The sequence below is a fragment of the Scardinius erythrophthalmus genome (genome assembly GCF_964197995.2).
Source record: "Scardinius erythrophthalmus genome assembly, chromosome: 18".
Lineage (NCBI taxonomy): Eukaryota > Metazoa > Chordata > Actinopteri > Cypriniformes > Leuciscidae > Scardinius > Scardinius erythrophthalmus.
Genome location: NC_138238.1, coordinates 9,494,285 through 9,513,311, shown reverse-complemented (window position 1 = coordinate 9,513,311; position 19,027 = coordinate 9,494,285). Strand labels below are relative to the sequence as shown.

General features: G+C 36.4%; 1 protein-coding gene across 3 annotated transcripts in view; it reads left to right on the top strand.

Annotated features, from left to right (window-relative positions):
- The first annotated feature begins 2,109 nt into the window (after positions 1–2,109).
- Positions 2,110–19,027, top strand: part of cyth1b (cytohesin 1b) — a 71,848-nt gene continuing 54,930 nt past the window's right edge. Inside the window, exon 1 of one of the 3 annotated variants that reach the window (XM_081392881.1) lies at positions 2,110–2,262. In XM_081392881.1, coding sequence (XP_081249007.1) covers positions 2,244–2,262 — 19 coding nt within the window. In that variant the 5' untranslated portion in view covers positions 2,110–2,243. Of the gene's footprint in view, positions 2,263–3,854; positions 3,953–12,733; positions 13,039–19,027 lie in introns of those variants that run through there. The other 2 variants (XM_081392882.1, XM_081392879.1) reach the window with 2 other exon arrangements.

Genomic DNA, 19,027 nt, shown 5'->3' with positions numbered 1-19,027 from the left:
ATAGCCTATATAAAGTAGAATAAATCTTCCTTTTTCTTTCTGCTTTCATTTTTTTTATTATTATCCACGCTCTTTTGTTAAAACAGATTTTTACCCTTATTGTGAACCGTAATCCTACAATAAAAAAACGTATTTCTTCATATTAATACACAAAAGCACACCAGAGATGCTGAATAGGGAACATTAGCTGCTATCACATCTACAAGGAATTTGCTCTTGTAGTCATAAACCTACTGAAGTCTCTTTATTGTTTCTCTTCCCACTCAGAACAGCAGTAAAAGACTCTTTTCTCCTGCGTCTGCCATGAGGCTGTGTCTGCAGCTGGCTCACTCTCATTGTTTCCACTTTGACTAGAGGGAAAAGCAAAAATCCACAATGTGCTGCTCTGAGAGAGAATGAAGTAAAATAAATAAATTAATGCAATGGTTGGAAAATCTCATGGCAAGTTTGTTGGCAATGACTCCATCTTAATGACGACATCACCACTCTGGCTGTGGCTGCACAGCCTCTGTCGATTTAAAAGTCACATGACCTTGTTTTTATTTCAGTTTTGTATTTTTAACTTAGTTAAAAGAGTCTTAGTTTATCACAAGGCCCAATCTCAAGACTTCAGGGGCTGAGAAGATAGTCGCCTCTGTTGTACTAGTTTTGACTGAGTTCTAGAAGAAAGCTTGGTATTGATGCTGTGCCTTTGTGAAGGAAAGAAACGTTGTGACTTGGTCTGCAGTTGCGTGTTTGATGGTGTGCGGCACAGACAAAAGCAATTTAGTGTCTGTGGTAATACTTAACAAGGAAACTATGTCAAAAATGTGTATGTGGTGCCCAGAAGGAGTGTTTTCGTGATTTTTTTTTTATTTTTTGCATCCCTTGCAAAAAAACTGCAAATTACCCAGACAGAGCTATACAATGAAACACTAAGCTTTCTCGTGATGGCCAATTTGTAAACAGTGGCAACAGTGAACTAATCTGCGCATCTATATGGAATTTTTAATGATTTAGAAATTACAGTCTGGATTTTCTTAAAATACGACTGCATTATTCCAACAGAGGTTTTCTTATAACATAGCGAGGTTATTGTCTGGCTCTGTGTGTTTGGAATAACAATTACTGCTTCTGTCAATCATTAAACAATTACCAATAGAGTGAGGCTGCAGACATACAGGAGATGAGAATAAAAGTAGAGCAGAACATTTATTCACTTATTATGTGAGCCCACTGTTTAATTTATATTAAGACTAAATCCTGTAATTAGATGTATCATCCTGAAAAGGCAGTATTTAATGTGCAACAGGTAAATACCATCTAGGACGTAAAATTATATGCTTAACAAAATAATGCGTAGGAGAAATTACATGTTTTAAAACTACACCAACATAATTTTACATTTAAAAAAGACAGGAAAAAAAATCTTATTGTATTTATGGTATCTGGTGGGTGACAATAGCATAATTGTTAGCATTCAAGTTGCAAGTGCATGGATGTTTTATTTTATTTTAATCATTAATATTTATTTTTTTTAAACTTCACCAACTTAATTTTACATTTGAAAATGACAGTAAAAAGAATTCTTATTGTATTTATGGTTTCTGGTGGGTGACAACAGCATAATGTTTAGTTCAAGTTTCAAACCCATGGATAATAATAAAACAATAAATAATTATGTAATGTAAAACGTAATGTAAAAGTGACTTAAAGGGTTACATTCAAACCATTAGTGTAATTTAATAGCCCTTATTTCAATCTCTCAAGAGGTTATGGAGACTCCTGCTGGACAGAATAAAACATGGCGGAAAAAAGAGAGAGGAAAGCAAAAAGGGCATAAAAAATAAAAATAAAAATAAAAATATAAAATAAAATAAAATAAAATAAAATAAAATAAAATAAAATAAAATAAAATAAAATAAAATAAAATAAAATAAAATAAAATAAAATAAAATAAAAACTGAATGGGAGACAGATATGTGTTCTTTTACAACACTAAAGAGGCTGGCTGTGTCTAAAAACCCAGCCAGCGTTCTACATAGGGAGCCTTTTGGGCCATTTTTGCGCGCTCATGATGCCAGGAAATGCTGTCTATGTAGGCGACTCACTAGGTTTTCAGACACGGCCAATGTGTGTGTACAGTTCACCGTGAGTGGAACAGAAGTAACCTGGAAGAGAAAAGAGCAACGCGACTGACAAGTGATGTTGAGTGTGTTTGGCGGAGGAAGACTAGAGCTGTCTGTGTGAAACACCGCTGCAGGATGGACGCGGACGAGTATGGTAAGTTTTTATGTCATTAAAGTTTTATATGACTGAATACAGTATGTGTTATGACTGACAGCGGCGTGTCAAAGTGCATTATGGTGTAAAACAATGGCAGATTAATAGAAGTTTGTGTTCAATTGGAATCCAAATGAGACCAAACTAACAGGTCGATGCTAAATAATAAAGCAAACATTTGCATGCTGGCAGTGACTTATTAAAACTCAATGTTTGTCTAAGTTTGTTAGTAGGGACACCATGTTGACATGACAGACATTGTTGACTCAAATATTTGGTTTGTGTGCACCTATTTCTGTTCATATGTATCTTTTTAAAGCTAAAGTTAGCCAAGGATTTGTGTGTGCTTTGAAAGAGTCATCATAAATTCAGATATGTTGCTGTGTTGTTATAGAGGATGACCCAACTTGATCTCATTCACTTTAATGCTGTTTATACAGTATATCAAAAATATGTGGTTTGAGTTAGTTTTTTTTTTATGTTTAATGTACCTTTTAAAACACAAAATTCTTCAAATTGTATTTTTTTCTGACATGGTGTATTTTTCTATATTGTGCCCACACACACAGTAACATATTTTTGGTTTTTCCATTGCTTTTTTTTTTTTTTTTTGTAGAATGTCAGAGTAGCAGAAATGATGTTACAGGATATCCTGAGTGAAAACAACAGACACACCACAGAGCTTTTGAAGAGTGGTTAAATGTCTGTTTTTGTACAAGAGTGAAACCCGTTCAAAAGTGACACCTGTTTAAAAGCAGAGAAAACAAAGAAGCTCTAGAAGTTTGTACCTAACAGTTTTCCTAAAGTTTCCTGAAGTCTTGTTGAAGACAATGAAATGATTTCACGAGCAGCAGGAACTAAATACACCACACCCACCTTAAATGCACACTCTTAGGGCTGTATTTTGTCATTTCCATAACAACTTGAGTCATAATAGAAACGCTACTCATTTGTCCGTTAGACTCTATTTGTTTCACCTCTTTATGATTTGAGTGTTTTGTGGTCTTGTTGGTAGTCGCTTGTTTTTATCCATAAAAATTAATGTCAGTGGAGTCCAAAAAACATTCATTGTTTATATATTTTTCAGTGTGTTGTCTTTTGTGTTTTACAGAATAAAGAAAGTCACACAGGTTTGCAACGACAAGAGTATGTGTAAATTATGACAGAATTAAATTTTTTTGGGTGAACTATACCTTTAAGATCCGATAAACACAGGCTAATTTGGATGCTAAATATTAAAACCTAACAAATAGAGAACACATTACAGCAGCGGCCCGAGAAATGAGATGGGTTTGAATGTGTTGATGGTAGAGGAGCTAACTAACAGTGATAGGCCATTCTACAACCTTGGCACAAAAGAAGCCATGATCCCCTTGACCTTTAGAAGGGACCTTAAAGAGGACTTCTTATGCAGTTTTACTTTTTTTTAACTTTCTTTAGTGTGAAATTTTGCTGTTTGAGCATGAAAAAGGTCTGCAAAGTTACAAAGCACAAAGTCTATTCCAAAGGGAGTTAATCTCAATATCAATGCGCAATGTTTCTGAATTCCCTGAAACGCCTTGATTGTAGTCTTTAATTTTCTTCCAGGAACTAACACGCCACAATATTCCTCATTTAAATAAATCCCGCCCAAGGCATACGCAACAAAAGGAGCGAGGCCTGAGGCGTTTCTTAATACCAAGTACACAAAGTAAGTCTGGCGATTCTGCAAATGGTACAGCAGTGTTCTTGATAACGTCACTCCGGTTATCTCTGTATGTATATTTTAGGCAACAATAAAATGAAATACAGACAAAACTGACACTTTGCAAAGTCTGTGATTGTAGCGCCTCTTAGCGGTAAGAGGCTGCAAATACACACCCGCAATTTACCGCCGCGGGACCATCTGTATGTTATAAAACACCACTCTGCCTCTTTTCATTTAAAAATCTTAAACATATTAATCGCCACTCAAACGTGGTTCAGGCAACAACGCGTACATTGATTATCTACACAGCATGTATTTTTAACAAAATGAAATATAAAACACAACCCTACCTCTTTTCATTTACATTTTAAAAATATTAAACATTAATATGTGGTTCAGGCAATATGTGCATTTGTACTCTGATTTATAGATTCATGAGACCAAAGATTGCCCGTTAGATATACACAACAAGACGAATTATATCTCATGTTTAACCACTACAGAGACAGCGAACTAGCCGAGGTAAGGCTGTTCTCGGTGGGGTTAATGAGCGCTGAGCGCCCGCTGATAGCCTGGATCTCACAACTCCGAAAGCGTCAGATCAATTAGGCGCTAACTTTATAAATAAACCACAGATTTGAGCTTTAAACAGCCACTTTCTCGCTTAAAAAACTCTTAAAACCACATTTCATGACACAATAACAGTAGTATTTTTAAATTACGCGGGTTTTCTCATCCGCTATTATTGACGCTTGCTGGTTGGTGCAAGCTGCATTCTGGGATACCTGGCTGTCTCAAGTCCGCACAAGTCACCTCTCAATGCATCCTCGATAAAAGGGGCGGATCTAGAACACATCCGGGGATTTGAATTGTGCTTGGCTAGATGTGAACTTTGAATTGGAACAGTACTTGGGGTAGCGACCGATGAAGTTTCACAAGAACAAAATTACAAGAACGCATATTGAGAAACGTTTAGTAGTGTGTTGAAACTTGCGATTATGGTAAGGGTCATTTCTTCAAACACGCTCAAATTAGTTGACCAATCACAACACTGGTCCAGCTGACCAATCAGAGCACATTTGGAAGGAGGGGCCTTTATAGAGACAGGAACTAAACAGGGGTGCGTTTCCCGAAAGCATCGTTGGCCAACTATGGTCGCAAGTTCCGTCGTTACCAATAGAGTTCAATGGACATTGCGATGAACTTGCGACTATAGTTGGCCAACGATGCTTTCGGGAAACACACCCCAGAGTGTTACTGATAAGAGAGGTGCTGCAACAATGTAAAATATGTGAAAAATAGTTTAGTTTCAAACCTGAAAACCTATTGTAGTAGACTCCAAAAACATCAAGACTTTGTAAAAGGGCATAACTGGTCCTCCTTAAAAGTTCTATATATTTTTGTAAAAGTCTGTTCTGAAAATCAACCTCTTTCCCTCTTTATTTTTTCCCCTTTCTCTCACTGTCTTTAGCTTATCAGTCTTGATAAATGATTACTGATAACAGTATTGAATCATATAAATCTTTTTGAATGGAAAAGACTGTCTGGAGTATATTTCAGACTGACTTCATGTTCAGAGGCAGAGGGATTGTAACGTGAGAGGATGAGGTTTCATCATGCACAGATTTATAGCAGTGGTCTTTTCAGTAGTGCATCAGTTAATTAGCTGTTAAATGCTAGTTTTACACCTCACTGCCAGTAAAGAAACACCAAATGCATGTTCAGCTTCTAAAATGATCATTTTATCCACTGAGCAGACTTGTGAATGTGGACAGGTATGTGGGACTGGGATATGTCTCTCATTACCACGGTTACAGCTGCAGACGTGGCAAAGTGTCACATCCAGGAAAGAGCAAAGCTCCACAGGAAACCTCTGAGTTTGTCCTCACTTTACCTCTTTCAGCTGTCACTCAGTGATGTTAACTCCTCCCTGGCAGTCTGTTGCTCCAGTTAGATACAGCAAGAGTTTGAACAGAGGTTTGTTTTTGATGTACTCTCTCTGCCAAACTTTCTGCTGTCTGTGCATTTTGGGGTTTACGTGTTAGCTGTAAATCAAGAAGACTGTTTACAGTGAAGACCGCACAAACAAAATCCAATTTTAGCTTCATCTAAAGTTAAAACTAGTGTCCTACTTTTCTGTCCACTACTTGAGCAGGCTTACATTAACAAACAGATTCTAAATTAGTTCCCAACTAAGACATCCATGTCAGTGTATATATATATATATATATATATATATATATATATATATATATATATATATATATATATATATATATATATAAAAGGTATATATGGAAAGAATACAAAACCGATTGATGTAGTCTGATTTCTTAATGCAGATGAACTGATGGAGTTTAGGTATTAAGTCTTAAGCTGTGCACTAACACAAAATGACCAGTAGATGGCAGCTATTTCCACAAAATATCCAGCTCATAAATATAGGCTACACATAGACAAATGATCACAAAATTCAAGCATGTAATAACCATGTGGTCATGGCACTTTTTTAAAATAGCTTTTAAAGGTCATAAAACAGAAAGAAAGTGATTTTTTTTTTCTCCTCAAAAACAAAAGTGCATGAAAAGTGAAATTTTCTTTATTCTGTATAACTCATTAAATATGTAATGGTGATGAATGAGGACTTGGCAGATATTCTAACATGTATTTAAAAAATGTGCATTTAAAATGTATTGGCATACACATGCATAAATCATTAATCTCTTAAATACTAAGTTCCTACTCTGCTGGATTGATGCATTGATGCATGTAAGGGTTAAAAGCGAGGAAATTAGAGATATAGTGCCTATATGAGCTGAGTTTGTTCCTGGTTGGCATAGTGACCGCTCTGTGTCATGATGCTTGGGTTTTGATAGTCACTGAGTGTGCATTTAAGTCCTAAGCACCTCTCATGCTTAAGTGTCGCTCTGCTAGCGAGACCAAGGCTGCTGTAACTTGTGCTTCTGGTACGTAGGTTGGTCCATTGAGTATCATCTGGGATTCTAGCCATTAAACTACAGGGCCTGCCTGCCGGCTTACCCACCTCCCATTCTGTAGGTTTAAGATCGCTAGTCACCAAAACAAGGCTCATCAAACCACAAGGCTTTTGTATCATCATGATACAGTATATAGAAAATCTGCATGCATTTTTTGGAATAAAAGATGGTTAGGAATATCATTGTCATCTCTTCATTTTGTGAATCCTCTGGGCTGTCCAATCCTATTACATTAAGACTGAAAGTTTGGGTCAGGGACAAGGGAAAAGCAATCAGATCTAAACATAAAGGGCATTTGAAAAGTAAAACTGTTTTTTAATATGATGTTTATACAAATATTGAAATCTGTCTTGATAAAAATCAACCCATGGGGCATAAAAAGTCATAGAGTTGCCCTCAGTTGACGAAACGCCTACAGTATAATGCGATTTAATTCACAGATTAATATTACAAAGTTAAGTTAAACTGCAGTGTGTTTGTTAGATTTTTTACTTGGAATTAAGCTCACCTTATGGCTTCCATCATTCACCCTTCCTTCTCCATGCACCCTTTGATTTAATCCAAAATATATTGCTGTTTTTCTCCCTTCTAAAGTCTCTCTAGCACTCTCTCATTAATCTTAAGCTCCAGAGAAGTAGAAATCCTCAAAAGACTGATCTGTTTTAAGATCAACTGAGATGAAACGGCAGCTTTCCTGCATGGGACGACTGGGGCTCGAAATATGAGTGTTAGGTCAGTAGCAGCCAACAGCCTGACGACCTCCCGTTTGTCCTGTTCTTGAAAGGGTTAGAGACAATCTGCCATGATCAACTACTGGAATAGATCATCCCATAAAGATAAAGATTGACTATTATTCGCAGAATTTTAATGTTGTTGTTACTTATGTACTAATACTTCTTTAATGGTGGAGGAGTCTGGAGTCTGAAGTCTATGCTTTCTCAATAGAGCCTCAAGTGTTTATTCAGTTCATTATTTCACCTTTGTTAGTACAGTACATTACAAGTTTAGTAAAGTTTAGTTCAACCAAAAAAATGAAGATCTCAAGATGTCATCATTTACTCACCTTGTAATTTCAAACCTGTGTTACTTTATTCCTTCTACAGAACAGAATGAATTGTGAATAATGTACTGATCGCATTTTCATGCTATAACACAGTTAATGGAGACTGGAGGTTTCTGAACCAAAAACCGAATCAGTCACAGTCATCAAGATGTGAAAATTTTAATTGAATCATGGCATAAAAACTTTTGTGGTTCTTGGAAGAAAGAAATTCATGCAGGTTTGGAACAACATGAGGGTGAGTAAATGATGACAGAATGTTAATTGTTTGGGAAATGCTCGTATAAGGGTTGTGCGTGTGTATGTGCTTATTTTATTTTTTTAAACTGGTTCATCCCTCTATGGAAGACGAACCGGCAGATATCACAGATGTTAAATGAAAGCTTTTACTGCTGGCATATGATGCTAGTTTGGCTTGGAAATTGTATCTCATTACTGCCAAATTGCTCTTCTACACTTATCTTCCTTTGAACCTTATTTTTATTGTGTGTACTTTCATTGTATTGTTTTGCTTGATAAATATTATCAGTAATTTCACCTAATGTACAATGTATCCACCGGGGCACAGAAATGATCATAATGCGGGCATACTCAAAGTCTGGCTCATCACAACTGTCTGGATTTGTTTCTGCACTGTAAATGAGCATCACAACACCAGAAACCAGAAAGCCATCCATTATAATGAATGAATCTGTCTAAACTGCATATGAGCGTGTCCATTATAGTGCAGTGTAGACTGCCTCGCTGATTATAATTGTGTTGTTTTGTCACATTGCTTGTTTGCAGTGTAGATGGGGTGTAAAACTTCTCATGAAATGTTATCACAAAATGTTTTGCAATTTGTTAAAAATCCATTTCTTTAAACATGCAAAGCATCAGAATATGCAAATATTTTCATCAGTGATTGGTACCAAGTGTCAAGTTGTTTGCTGCATACTTAAACCATTACAAAGGTTTTTTTTTTTTTAATAATTTGAATACATATAATTGTTATAATTTATATTGTGTATATACAAATGTGCTCCAAATACGTCCATCTGTTCTGTTAATAACTGTAACTGAGGCTACAGATGCACAAGATTTGAAATGAAGATGAGGCTAAATTATGACAAAAGAATATATGTGTGTGTGTGTGTGTGTGTGTGTGTGTGTGTGTGTGTGTGTGTGTGTGTGTGTGTGTGTGTGTGTGTGTGTGTGTGTGTGTGTGTGTGTGTGTGTGTGTGTGTGTGTGTGTGTGTGTGTGTGTGTGTGTGTGTGTGTGTGTGTGTGCTTTTTTAGACTAAAACTTTATTGTCAGTTATTAGGCAAATAACAAACTGAAACAACTAAATATTCTTTATTCACACATAATAACCAAAAAACTTTTTTTTATATTTTGTATGGAATTCTTTGGACTTGATAACAGCTTACATTCTTGCTGGCATAGACTGTTATTGACTTCCAGATAGATTCTTGTTGTTCCCAAAGACTTGCTTTTGATTAAACTTTTGTGCAGTCTATCGTTGAATCTACTAAATCACAAATTTGTTCAATAGGATTCAAGTCTGGACTTTGTCTTGGCCAACTGGGACTAAAGAGCTTACACATACTGGTGGATTAACCATTCCAGTACAGAAACAAAAAAATGATTTTGGTAATCATCAATACTGTTAGTTTAAGGCAGCTGTGGCACAAACCTTAAATTTGGTGGTGGTCTAATAAATTTGTTAAGCACTGTACATATAATATGTGTGTGAATGTGTGTATTTAATGTGAAATATATATATATTCTTAAATGTTTAAGAGTATGTGGTTTCTTTAGCACACACTCTTTTTCTTTTGTCATTTTTTCATAATTTAGCCTAATCGTCATTTTCAAATTTTGTGCATCTGTAGTCTCAGTTAATTAATAGAGCAACTGGACGTATTTGGGGCACATTTGACTGGAACATATGGCCAAAAAAGTGTTAGTTTCAGAATGATGAAGCCGAAAGTGTTCTTGGAATAAATGTTTGATGGGAAACCCAAGCTTCTGACCATTGTGGTTCTCTTCAGAATCCAACCTTTCATTTTCACAATTCGGTGCGCCTTTCAAAACCGAGAGGCTGAATGAACGACCCCAACGCTTGCCAGACTCTGCCGACACTGGGCAGGCCTTTATTGGTTCTCTAACACTTCAGCTGTGCAGACACATAGACTTCATCTTCATCACAGCATTTTTGAGAAATACATTTGTGGCAAAGGTAAAAACATAGTTGTAGTGTGTCGGTTTGTTTTCTAATGCTTAAATTGGATTTGTGACTGTATCCTGATTGATTTCGATTTCGCTATATGTGTAATTTTCATGCTGGTATGCTCATAACTGACCTTGATTTTCTTCAGGGTCAGTTTTGAGGGTGTTGGTGCAAAGGATCTTTTGTTGTTAGTTTGGTTTTAGCACGGCTGCAGATTTTGACAGTACTACTATATTTCTTGTTAGCGGGCTTTGGCACAGACATGTCATGAAATGTCTTAGGTCTTGATGTTTGGGTAAAAGCACTGCTGACTAACCTTTGAAATGCGACTCGCATGTCATTTTCCTCTGTTCTTTTCTTTCCCCTAGCTGCGGGGTGCCCGTCTAGTGTTCAATTAGAAAAGACTGAAAAAAGAGAAAGGAAAAATCTTTTATTTCTCTATAGTCCTGAGTCACTGCAAATGTATAAGGCTGTGAACGTTCTTGTTTGTTGTTGAGGTTGTGATGATAAAATGATCCTGATTTGCTCAGCTGTGCTTTTCTTTTTAAAGAACTTAAGGATTCATTAAACTGATCAAAAGTGAGACAAAAGATTATTATTTTTTTAGATGAAAAGAGACTACGGGAGGACACCAAAACCTGCACACTTCCTTATGAGTGGTGTAGCCTATTGGTTAACAATTTGGTCTGATGATCAAAAAGTTGTAGGTTTATGAATGATCTCCGTTGTCCTTGAGAAAGACACGTAATCCCAAATTGTTCTAAAGTCGCTGTATCTGTAAGAAGTGTGCTATGAATCACTGTGGATAATAGCTTCAGCTAAATGTCAAATTAGTCATTTAATGGCTTTAATGTTTTGCATGTTATTAATTTGGATGTTAATTATATTCTGAGCATTTTAAAAGTCTTTAATCTCACTCAATTGGTGGAAAGTGTCAGTGCCTCCAATCTCCAATATCTATCTAACCACAATCTAACACCTTCAGAAATGCATCTCAGGGAAAGAAAGAAATCAGAAAGAGTTACAAACAGTGTAGTGTAAGTACATTTCTAAATAAATGTAGTATTGTGGATAGGTGTGATTGGAATAGTGTGATAAATACATGGGTGGAATGGAAGGAGAGGAAGGGTGTCAGAAGATAAAATGAGGAGAGTGAGCTGGAAAGTATTGGGTGGACTTTCCAACAGGATCTCCCAATTTTCTCCCCTCTGAGATTACTTTTAGGGATGTTCCCAGATGGTTTTGCAGGCGCAAAACATTGTCAAATATTATGGTTTAAGAGCACAGAAAGTGTGTTGAGGAATAGTTCACACACAAAAAAAATAAGATAAGAATTTTAGTTTTTAGGGTGAAATGTCTTGCATACAATCAGGCTACTCTTCATTCTAAAAAAAATTTTTTTTTGGAAAGCTGAGATTGTTATTTGAGGGTAATGTTCTGTTCCTGTTTCTTGGCACATGACCAGTAACAAGTCAGCGATATTCAGCGGTCTTATGATTTAACAGTATTGCACAAACACCATTTCTTTTAAGTCATGAATGCTTTTCAGAAACATCACAATTGCAACTAGATTTTTCTCTAGTTTACAAAGCCCTGCGTGAATATTTACAGAATATAGTGATTTTCATTATGAAAGACTTTTTATTGTCATACATTCAAGAAAAGGTTCTCTGTATAATCTGTTCTGTCAGGCACTTCATACTCTATGGGTTCTCATCATGGGGTCATTTTATGGATTTAGTTTTAATTCATTTTTCAATTTTAAATGAATTAAACTGCATGAGAACTTACTTTATCACTAGAAAAAAAATGAAATAACCATTAAACATGAAAGTATTATACCGTAATTTAAGACATTTCTCCGGTATAGAACCTTTTTGGCATAAAGTGTTCTTTAAAATTGAGTCTAGAACCTTCTATATAGAACCCCATTGAACCTTTCTTTCTAAGAGTGTATAAAATAGTAAAGGATTGAATTAAAATGCTCTTGCCGCTATACGGACAAGAAATTACCATTGAAACAACCATACAAACACATACACAACACAAAATGTAAACTGATGCAAAAGCACCAATTTGGGTGCATGTGAGTTTCAGAGGGTCTCAACCTAACATAATGTACACGTGTCTGCAGGCGTGCATTAATAGATGGGGTGGGTGATCTTGTGATTCTCCATGAGTAAACATATACATGCCCTTCAAAACCACGCATGGATCAGATGCCCGAAATGGTTGAGCTCTGACTAAACTGCCCTCTGAGCTTGTGGGAGTGAGTGGGGAGGTGTTCTGGGAGCTGTTGATGAATCTGTGCTTATGTCTATGTAAATCCTTCTCTACCAAAGCTGTTTCAGCACCACAGCAGAGACTTTGAAATAGAAAGGGTCGTAGACACAGAGAAACAGAGGGGGGAGCTTAGAAAGCCCTGCATGGTAAACACAAAGTGGCGGTGAGTATGAAGAGAGAGAGAGAGAGAGAGAGAGAGAGAAGGAGGAGAGACTGTACAAGGAGAGAAGTCAGTGAGTGAGATTGCAAGACCAGCACACATCAGAGCAGAGAGCAGTGCTGTGGATCTTTGCTTTGGAATCTGTCAGACAGGAAAACCCAAAGGAAAATTAATGATAAAGAAGAGCGTTATATAAGTATCAACAGTTCTGCTTTCAGGCAAAAGGGGAAGTAGCTTGTGTTTTCTCTCTCGTCGCTCAATCGCACACTCATCAGAGTGAAACAGGGACAGTTGAGCTATGGGGACGGTAAGCGAACTCTGTGCGTCCAGCTTCCAGGCGTTCCTGTGTCCTACGGTTCACCCGGCTCCTCCAGCAGGTGGGTCTGTCATCATGAATTACATCCATTAAAAATCTGGGATTTGTCCAAAACTATTTAAAAGGATCATGAAATGCATTTTCAGATTTTTAAATTATATTTCTGGAGGTTAGCTTATGAAGTTGACAAAGTTTTTTTTTTACCAAATATTTGTAAAATTGATATTCCACCCTCATTTTCACTATGTCAAACACACTCTGTTTTGAGGGACGTTACCTCTTACAGAAACACAAGTAAACACCCACTACGGTGATCGAAGAGCTTCATTGCAATGCATCCATGCCCTTCACCACAGTATGTATGTTTTGATGCTTAAGATGGCCAGCACTGTAATAGAGACATATGTGTTTAAGCCCGAGGCAGAACATACTTGCTTTCTTCACACTTTATTCATATTAAACTCAAGAAAAAATTGTTAATCCATGTATACTGATTTATTAGCAGCATTCTAACAGTGATACACTTGGTCTCTTGATAGCGTTATATGCTAGCTGTATGATGACGTTTATTACAAACACTCTTAAAGATAGTTAATAAATGTACTTACCTGTGTTGCCTCAGAGGACAAACATGGCCCTGCCATAGATTTCAACAAAATATATTTGGAAAAACAGTCAGCAAATTAACTTTCTCGTTCAATTGCTCTGGAACATCAAAATAAACTTCAGTCATGTATTCGTAATAGTTTCGTTGTTAGTTTGTCTACATGGCGGTCTTTCTCAACATTCTCCCACAGCAGTATCACTCTTCTGACTGATAGACATGAGTTATTAAGAGCACACCTTCTTGATAGTAATCTCTTATGTGTAAATAAATGTCAAGGACATTTGGATTTTTCTATTTCACCCCTTTGTGATGCATTCATAGAGCTGGAACCATCTCAGATCTGAGTAAAGTCACGAGCAAATGCATGTTATATTAGTGTTGTTGCCGTGGTGATAAAAAGTGTCCCTGGATCATGAAAGTGTTGGATGGAGAGACGGAGCTGCCGTCATGCTCATGCAATGTGAGACAAATCGTTTGTTGTGTGTTGATGGAAAGTTGCTGAGTTGTCAGAAATGGTGTTTAGGATACGGTTGCAATAGGCTTACTAATAATAGTGTCTCCGTGTGATGATTGTGAGACTTGAAACGTCCACCTGTTGCCCACTGACCTTCAGTCGTGTCCTATATCTACAGTATAGTAATATGATCAGGTTGCATTGTGGACTTTATCCGCACTGTTTTTTAATGTACTTAGTCCTGCATTCCTCTGTTTGTGTGTGTTTATTTGTTTGTTTTAACACTCTCGGTGGGTTTGTGCGTGCTTGTTGCTCATAAGTGCAATTTGTGTGAATTAAGCGTTGGAGCTGCCGAGAGAATCACTTGGTGAGAATGAAGAGGAGAAACTCTAAATCAGGGTGAGAGAGAGACAGATGAAGGGGTGTGATTGATGAAGATTTGATTTTTGGTCGATTTAGTTTTAGGCATCATAATAAGAGAAAATAAATGAAGGGATTAGATCTGTGGCTTTTTATTTTAAATGGATTTTCTCTTCTTCTTTTTTTTTAATGCCATCTGTCAAAACTCCGTGATAAAATCCCCCTTATGGTCCCAAAAGAAAGCACATCAGAAAACACAGCATCTTCTTGTTTTTGGACAGAATCTCTTATTTATTTTATAGAGCTTTCCCTAATTTACTTAACAATTGTAGTAAATCGCAGAGATGTTTTTTACTTAATGGTTGCTCTTCATTGCTCTCTTGTGTTTCCTGGAAGTTCTTTGTCTCAGATGTTTCTCCTATTCCTTGGGAGAAATAAAAAATGTTTTTTCAGACTCTTTCTGCAGGTTAGTTGTAGTTGGCACTTGGCAGCAAATGGGTTTATGAGTATGTCAGTGAATCATTCACTCAACCAAATAATTTAAAACGCTGATTTATTCAGAATCCATACTGTGCATTGTTTGGAGACTGCCTTGATATTTGGAGTTATTTTAGTTGACGGAGCAGAAACAGATGAAGTAACTGGGAATATTGTGCCTAAAATGTAAGTGATCAGTATGTATGCCTTGCATATTGAACTATAAAGCAATATATCACACTTGCGAAATACTATTGCGCTTGCACTATATTGCATGGATATTGGATAATGATTCAATAACTGAAAATACATTTGTACATGGGTTCACTGGCGGCTGGCGCTGTGTCCTTTTTTCTTTTTTATACATGAAGGATTTAATGATTTTAATGAATTTATTCTTTTTTTGCAAGGCAAAAGAGTTAAGGATCTTTCATGTGGAAATAGTGACTTCTTTTTCTTAGTATATGTATGTACAGTATTTGGATGCTGTGAATCCATTTTAGGAAGTAATTTGTCATGAATCATTTCCAAATCACATGGACAGGAAATTCAATGCATCTTTTTGCATGTTCTTTCATTTCTCCAGAGTTTGGCAAACTACAGCATTTTTCAATCCAGTGAAATGGGAAGTCATTTACTTTGAGTGTATTAAGGGCTGTTCCCATAATGACACTGAGCCCAAATAGACAAATACTGTATGTGTGTAAAGCTGCTCTCCTGTTCTGCACTGAATCCATCATAGAAATAGACGTTTCACTCTTGGCTGATCATTATTTTAAATACAGCGTCTCAGCATCACTGTGACAGTTATGTTATTATAGTGACTTTATATAAGAAGATGCAAAGCATCAAGATTTATCAAGACTTAGATTTATTTCTAAACTATTTTTTTTTACATGGTAGAGGAGTCTATCATGTAAAAAAAAAAAAAAAGTGACCAGTCCTTGGAACACGGCTTTATTTTTTTCTTTCTTTGAAGAAAGGTGCAATTGAGAGGTCCATTCCTCCCCAAAGCTTTTTACTGTAAAAGTGCTGGTCTGTCTGTATTGAGAGATTTCACAATGGGCAAAAAAAGCCTTAGATGAGTCTAACTTCACTTAAAAGTCACTCCAAGTCAGAAATAAGAATGGTACAAAGGAATAATCAAAAGAAATGGGCCGTGGGAATGTGAGAATGGAGAGGGATATTGTGAACTATAGCGCAGTGAGGAGGAAGTAGATTGCGTTTAAGAGATTGAGTTTCATCTGTTCATACGCACACACACTATGAATCAGACGCCATGGGCGGCTCAATGAATTCTAATCGTAATGAGTCAACAAGTCAATCAAGCAAATTAATTGCTTTTTTTTTCTTGATAAAAATTGTGATTGCATATTAAAATGATTTTAAAATTCAAAGTTTGATGTGCTTGTTTGTAGGGCTGCAAAATTTGGCCAAAATTAATATATATATATATATATATATATATATATATATACAGTATATGTTATTATATACAGTTATATAATAAAAATATTATTATTATTATTGTTATTATATTATATTATACATATACTTTTGTGTATACATATGCAGGTTCTTGGCCATAATAAGCTGCAACATGACAATGCGTACTTGCGTTGCATTATGACTTGCATTCTGATACATTCTGTAATGCAAAATGTGTGAAATCAAGCTTGCCTAACATCTGTCCAATGTTGCTGGAATCAGCCTAAGCATAGCTTACTCATGTTATTGCTTCATATTAAGCTGAGATAGTAGTATTTTAACAGCGCAAAAATGAAACACTTCACCTTTAGATTGAATACACACACAGCTGCTCTCAGAATGAACCTCACAACAAGCCTACTTGAACCAAATTTGACCTGCCAGTTTTGCCTAATACAACCTATCCATGCACATTTGTAAAAACTCTTCTTTTTCATACACACACAGCACAGTGTTGGTTGAATTATTGAATTATGATGAATTATTAGTGCTGGAAAACGATTAAAATGTGTTGAAATTTGGAGAGAAAATCCCGTAATATGTAGATGCATACAAAGTCCAAAATTAACAGTCACAATAAATTAATTAAAAAAGAAATGTGTAACAGCTTTTAAAAATAAAATTAATTATATGTATATGTATTTGTGTGTATACCATAAAATTATTTTAAAATGTCATTTTAAATGTCATAATGAGAAATCAACATTTCCATTTATATAGAGCGCTTATATAGACATATATACAGCAGCGAAAAAAAACTTTTTCATTATGTGTCTAAAACTGTGTGACTAAGGAGTTTGAAATGTGTGTGAAATTACCATTTGAAGTAACCTACCAGGCACATCTCTCTTCCTAGATAGTTGGAATGAGAGTATGCTTTAGAACAATCGAAAGAAGAGCGAAAGTGACTATAGCGTAAAGGGGTTATGATGAGGAGAAGGAGTGTGTGAGCGGATAGAGGTGTGATATGAGTGAAGTGACTCATTTTTGGACATGTGAGCCCATATTCTCACGCTGGAAGCAAGTCATTGCTGCCCACTCATGGATCTCCCATGATGTCGGTGTGGTGGCCCACCAGTTCTTCTGAAGGAGTCACCGTCTGTGATGATAAACAGTGAAGGGCAAAACAAATCTTATTTACATCTCTCTTTCTAGCTCTTTTCCAAAACCTAATGAGCTATCTGCCTACACAGGCAGCTGCTTTCTGTGACTGCAGGCTCGTGAGTTTTGACACTTTTGGGTTTTTTGGCGTTTGGGTGATTCAACTCAACGATCGATTTCAATATATTTCAATATTTGCTAGGTTTTGGAACAGTGCTTTTATCTCTATATCTTAAATTTCATTTTCTTACTAGTTCTCCAGAGCCTGTTATTGCCTCTCCTAAATCTATTATTTCTGGGCTTTCTCATTTATTGCATCTGCTTGACAAGTTAATATCCAACTCCTGTCCCTCATTTTCACATCTTCTCATCTCAGATCTCCATCAGGGATGAGCAGAGGAGAGTGGAAACCTACACGCAGTAATTTCATCTAAAACAAGTTGCCTCTTCTCTCAGAGTCTTAAAGGAGTAGTTCACCTGGAGTAGTGTCATTATTTACTTCACTTCCATCATTTAATTTCAAAGCCTTCTGATTTCTTTATGTTATACAGTTAGCTTTGTGTGAAAAAAACGGACTGGAATTTAGTTTATGTAATAATCTATTAAACTCTTTCACTTCATTAAGCAAACAAATCATTCAGTCCGGTTTTGTAAACTGATAGCCTGGTTAAAACCAGACCATTCTCAGTAGTAACTGAGTTATGGTCTGGCAAAGCTCCTTTAATAACTCATTTCCAAAGGGGCGTCACCAACGGACGTCGCTCAAATGCCTCTGGGCACAATTGGATAGACCTAAAACTCCTAAAACCAATCAGAGATCGACATGTGTAAAGCCATATGCTGCGTCCCAATTCGCCTATGTTACACTATTTTTTTACGGTCTATGGTTACACTACGCCATATGTACTCTTTTTGTGAAGAAAATGTATTTACTTTTGAATGTGTAGCAAAAAAAGTAGGCAACTTTGGGACATACTACTTTGTCATCTTTATCGGACGGATCTGTCGCGTGCATCCCGTCATGTAAACTGCCCTGTCAATCATCTTGTCACAGTTAAAATCCTCTATTAAATCTAATTTACAAGATTTAATTTTATAATTTATCATTTATAAGAATATTATTCTTCCATCTGCTCCTTTCTGATCATGGAAATGTAAAGGAAAAGTCAAATGAATTGTATGTGCCTTGTACAAATAATGCATTTTCATGAAAAGAATAAAAGAGAAATGAATGAAAAAGGAATGAATTTAACTTCCAACCGTTTCGGAGAGAAATGTAGTAGCACGTTCATCTGCCAGTGGGTCTTTCATGGAGACTGTCCTCATGTGTTTGCAATTTGAATATAATAATGCATTTAAAAGTTGGTGCGCTTCACCATGGACGTCGGAGTGGACGTCGCTCAAATGCCTCTGGGCGCGATAGGCTAGACCTAAAACCAATCAGAGCGATCGTCATGTGTAAAGCCCGCCTCAACGTTTCTGATTGGTGCCTTGATTTCTCGGCATGGGGAAATGGACTTGAATGAGCTCTTTGCCAGACTTACTTGCAGAGCAAATCTAAAT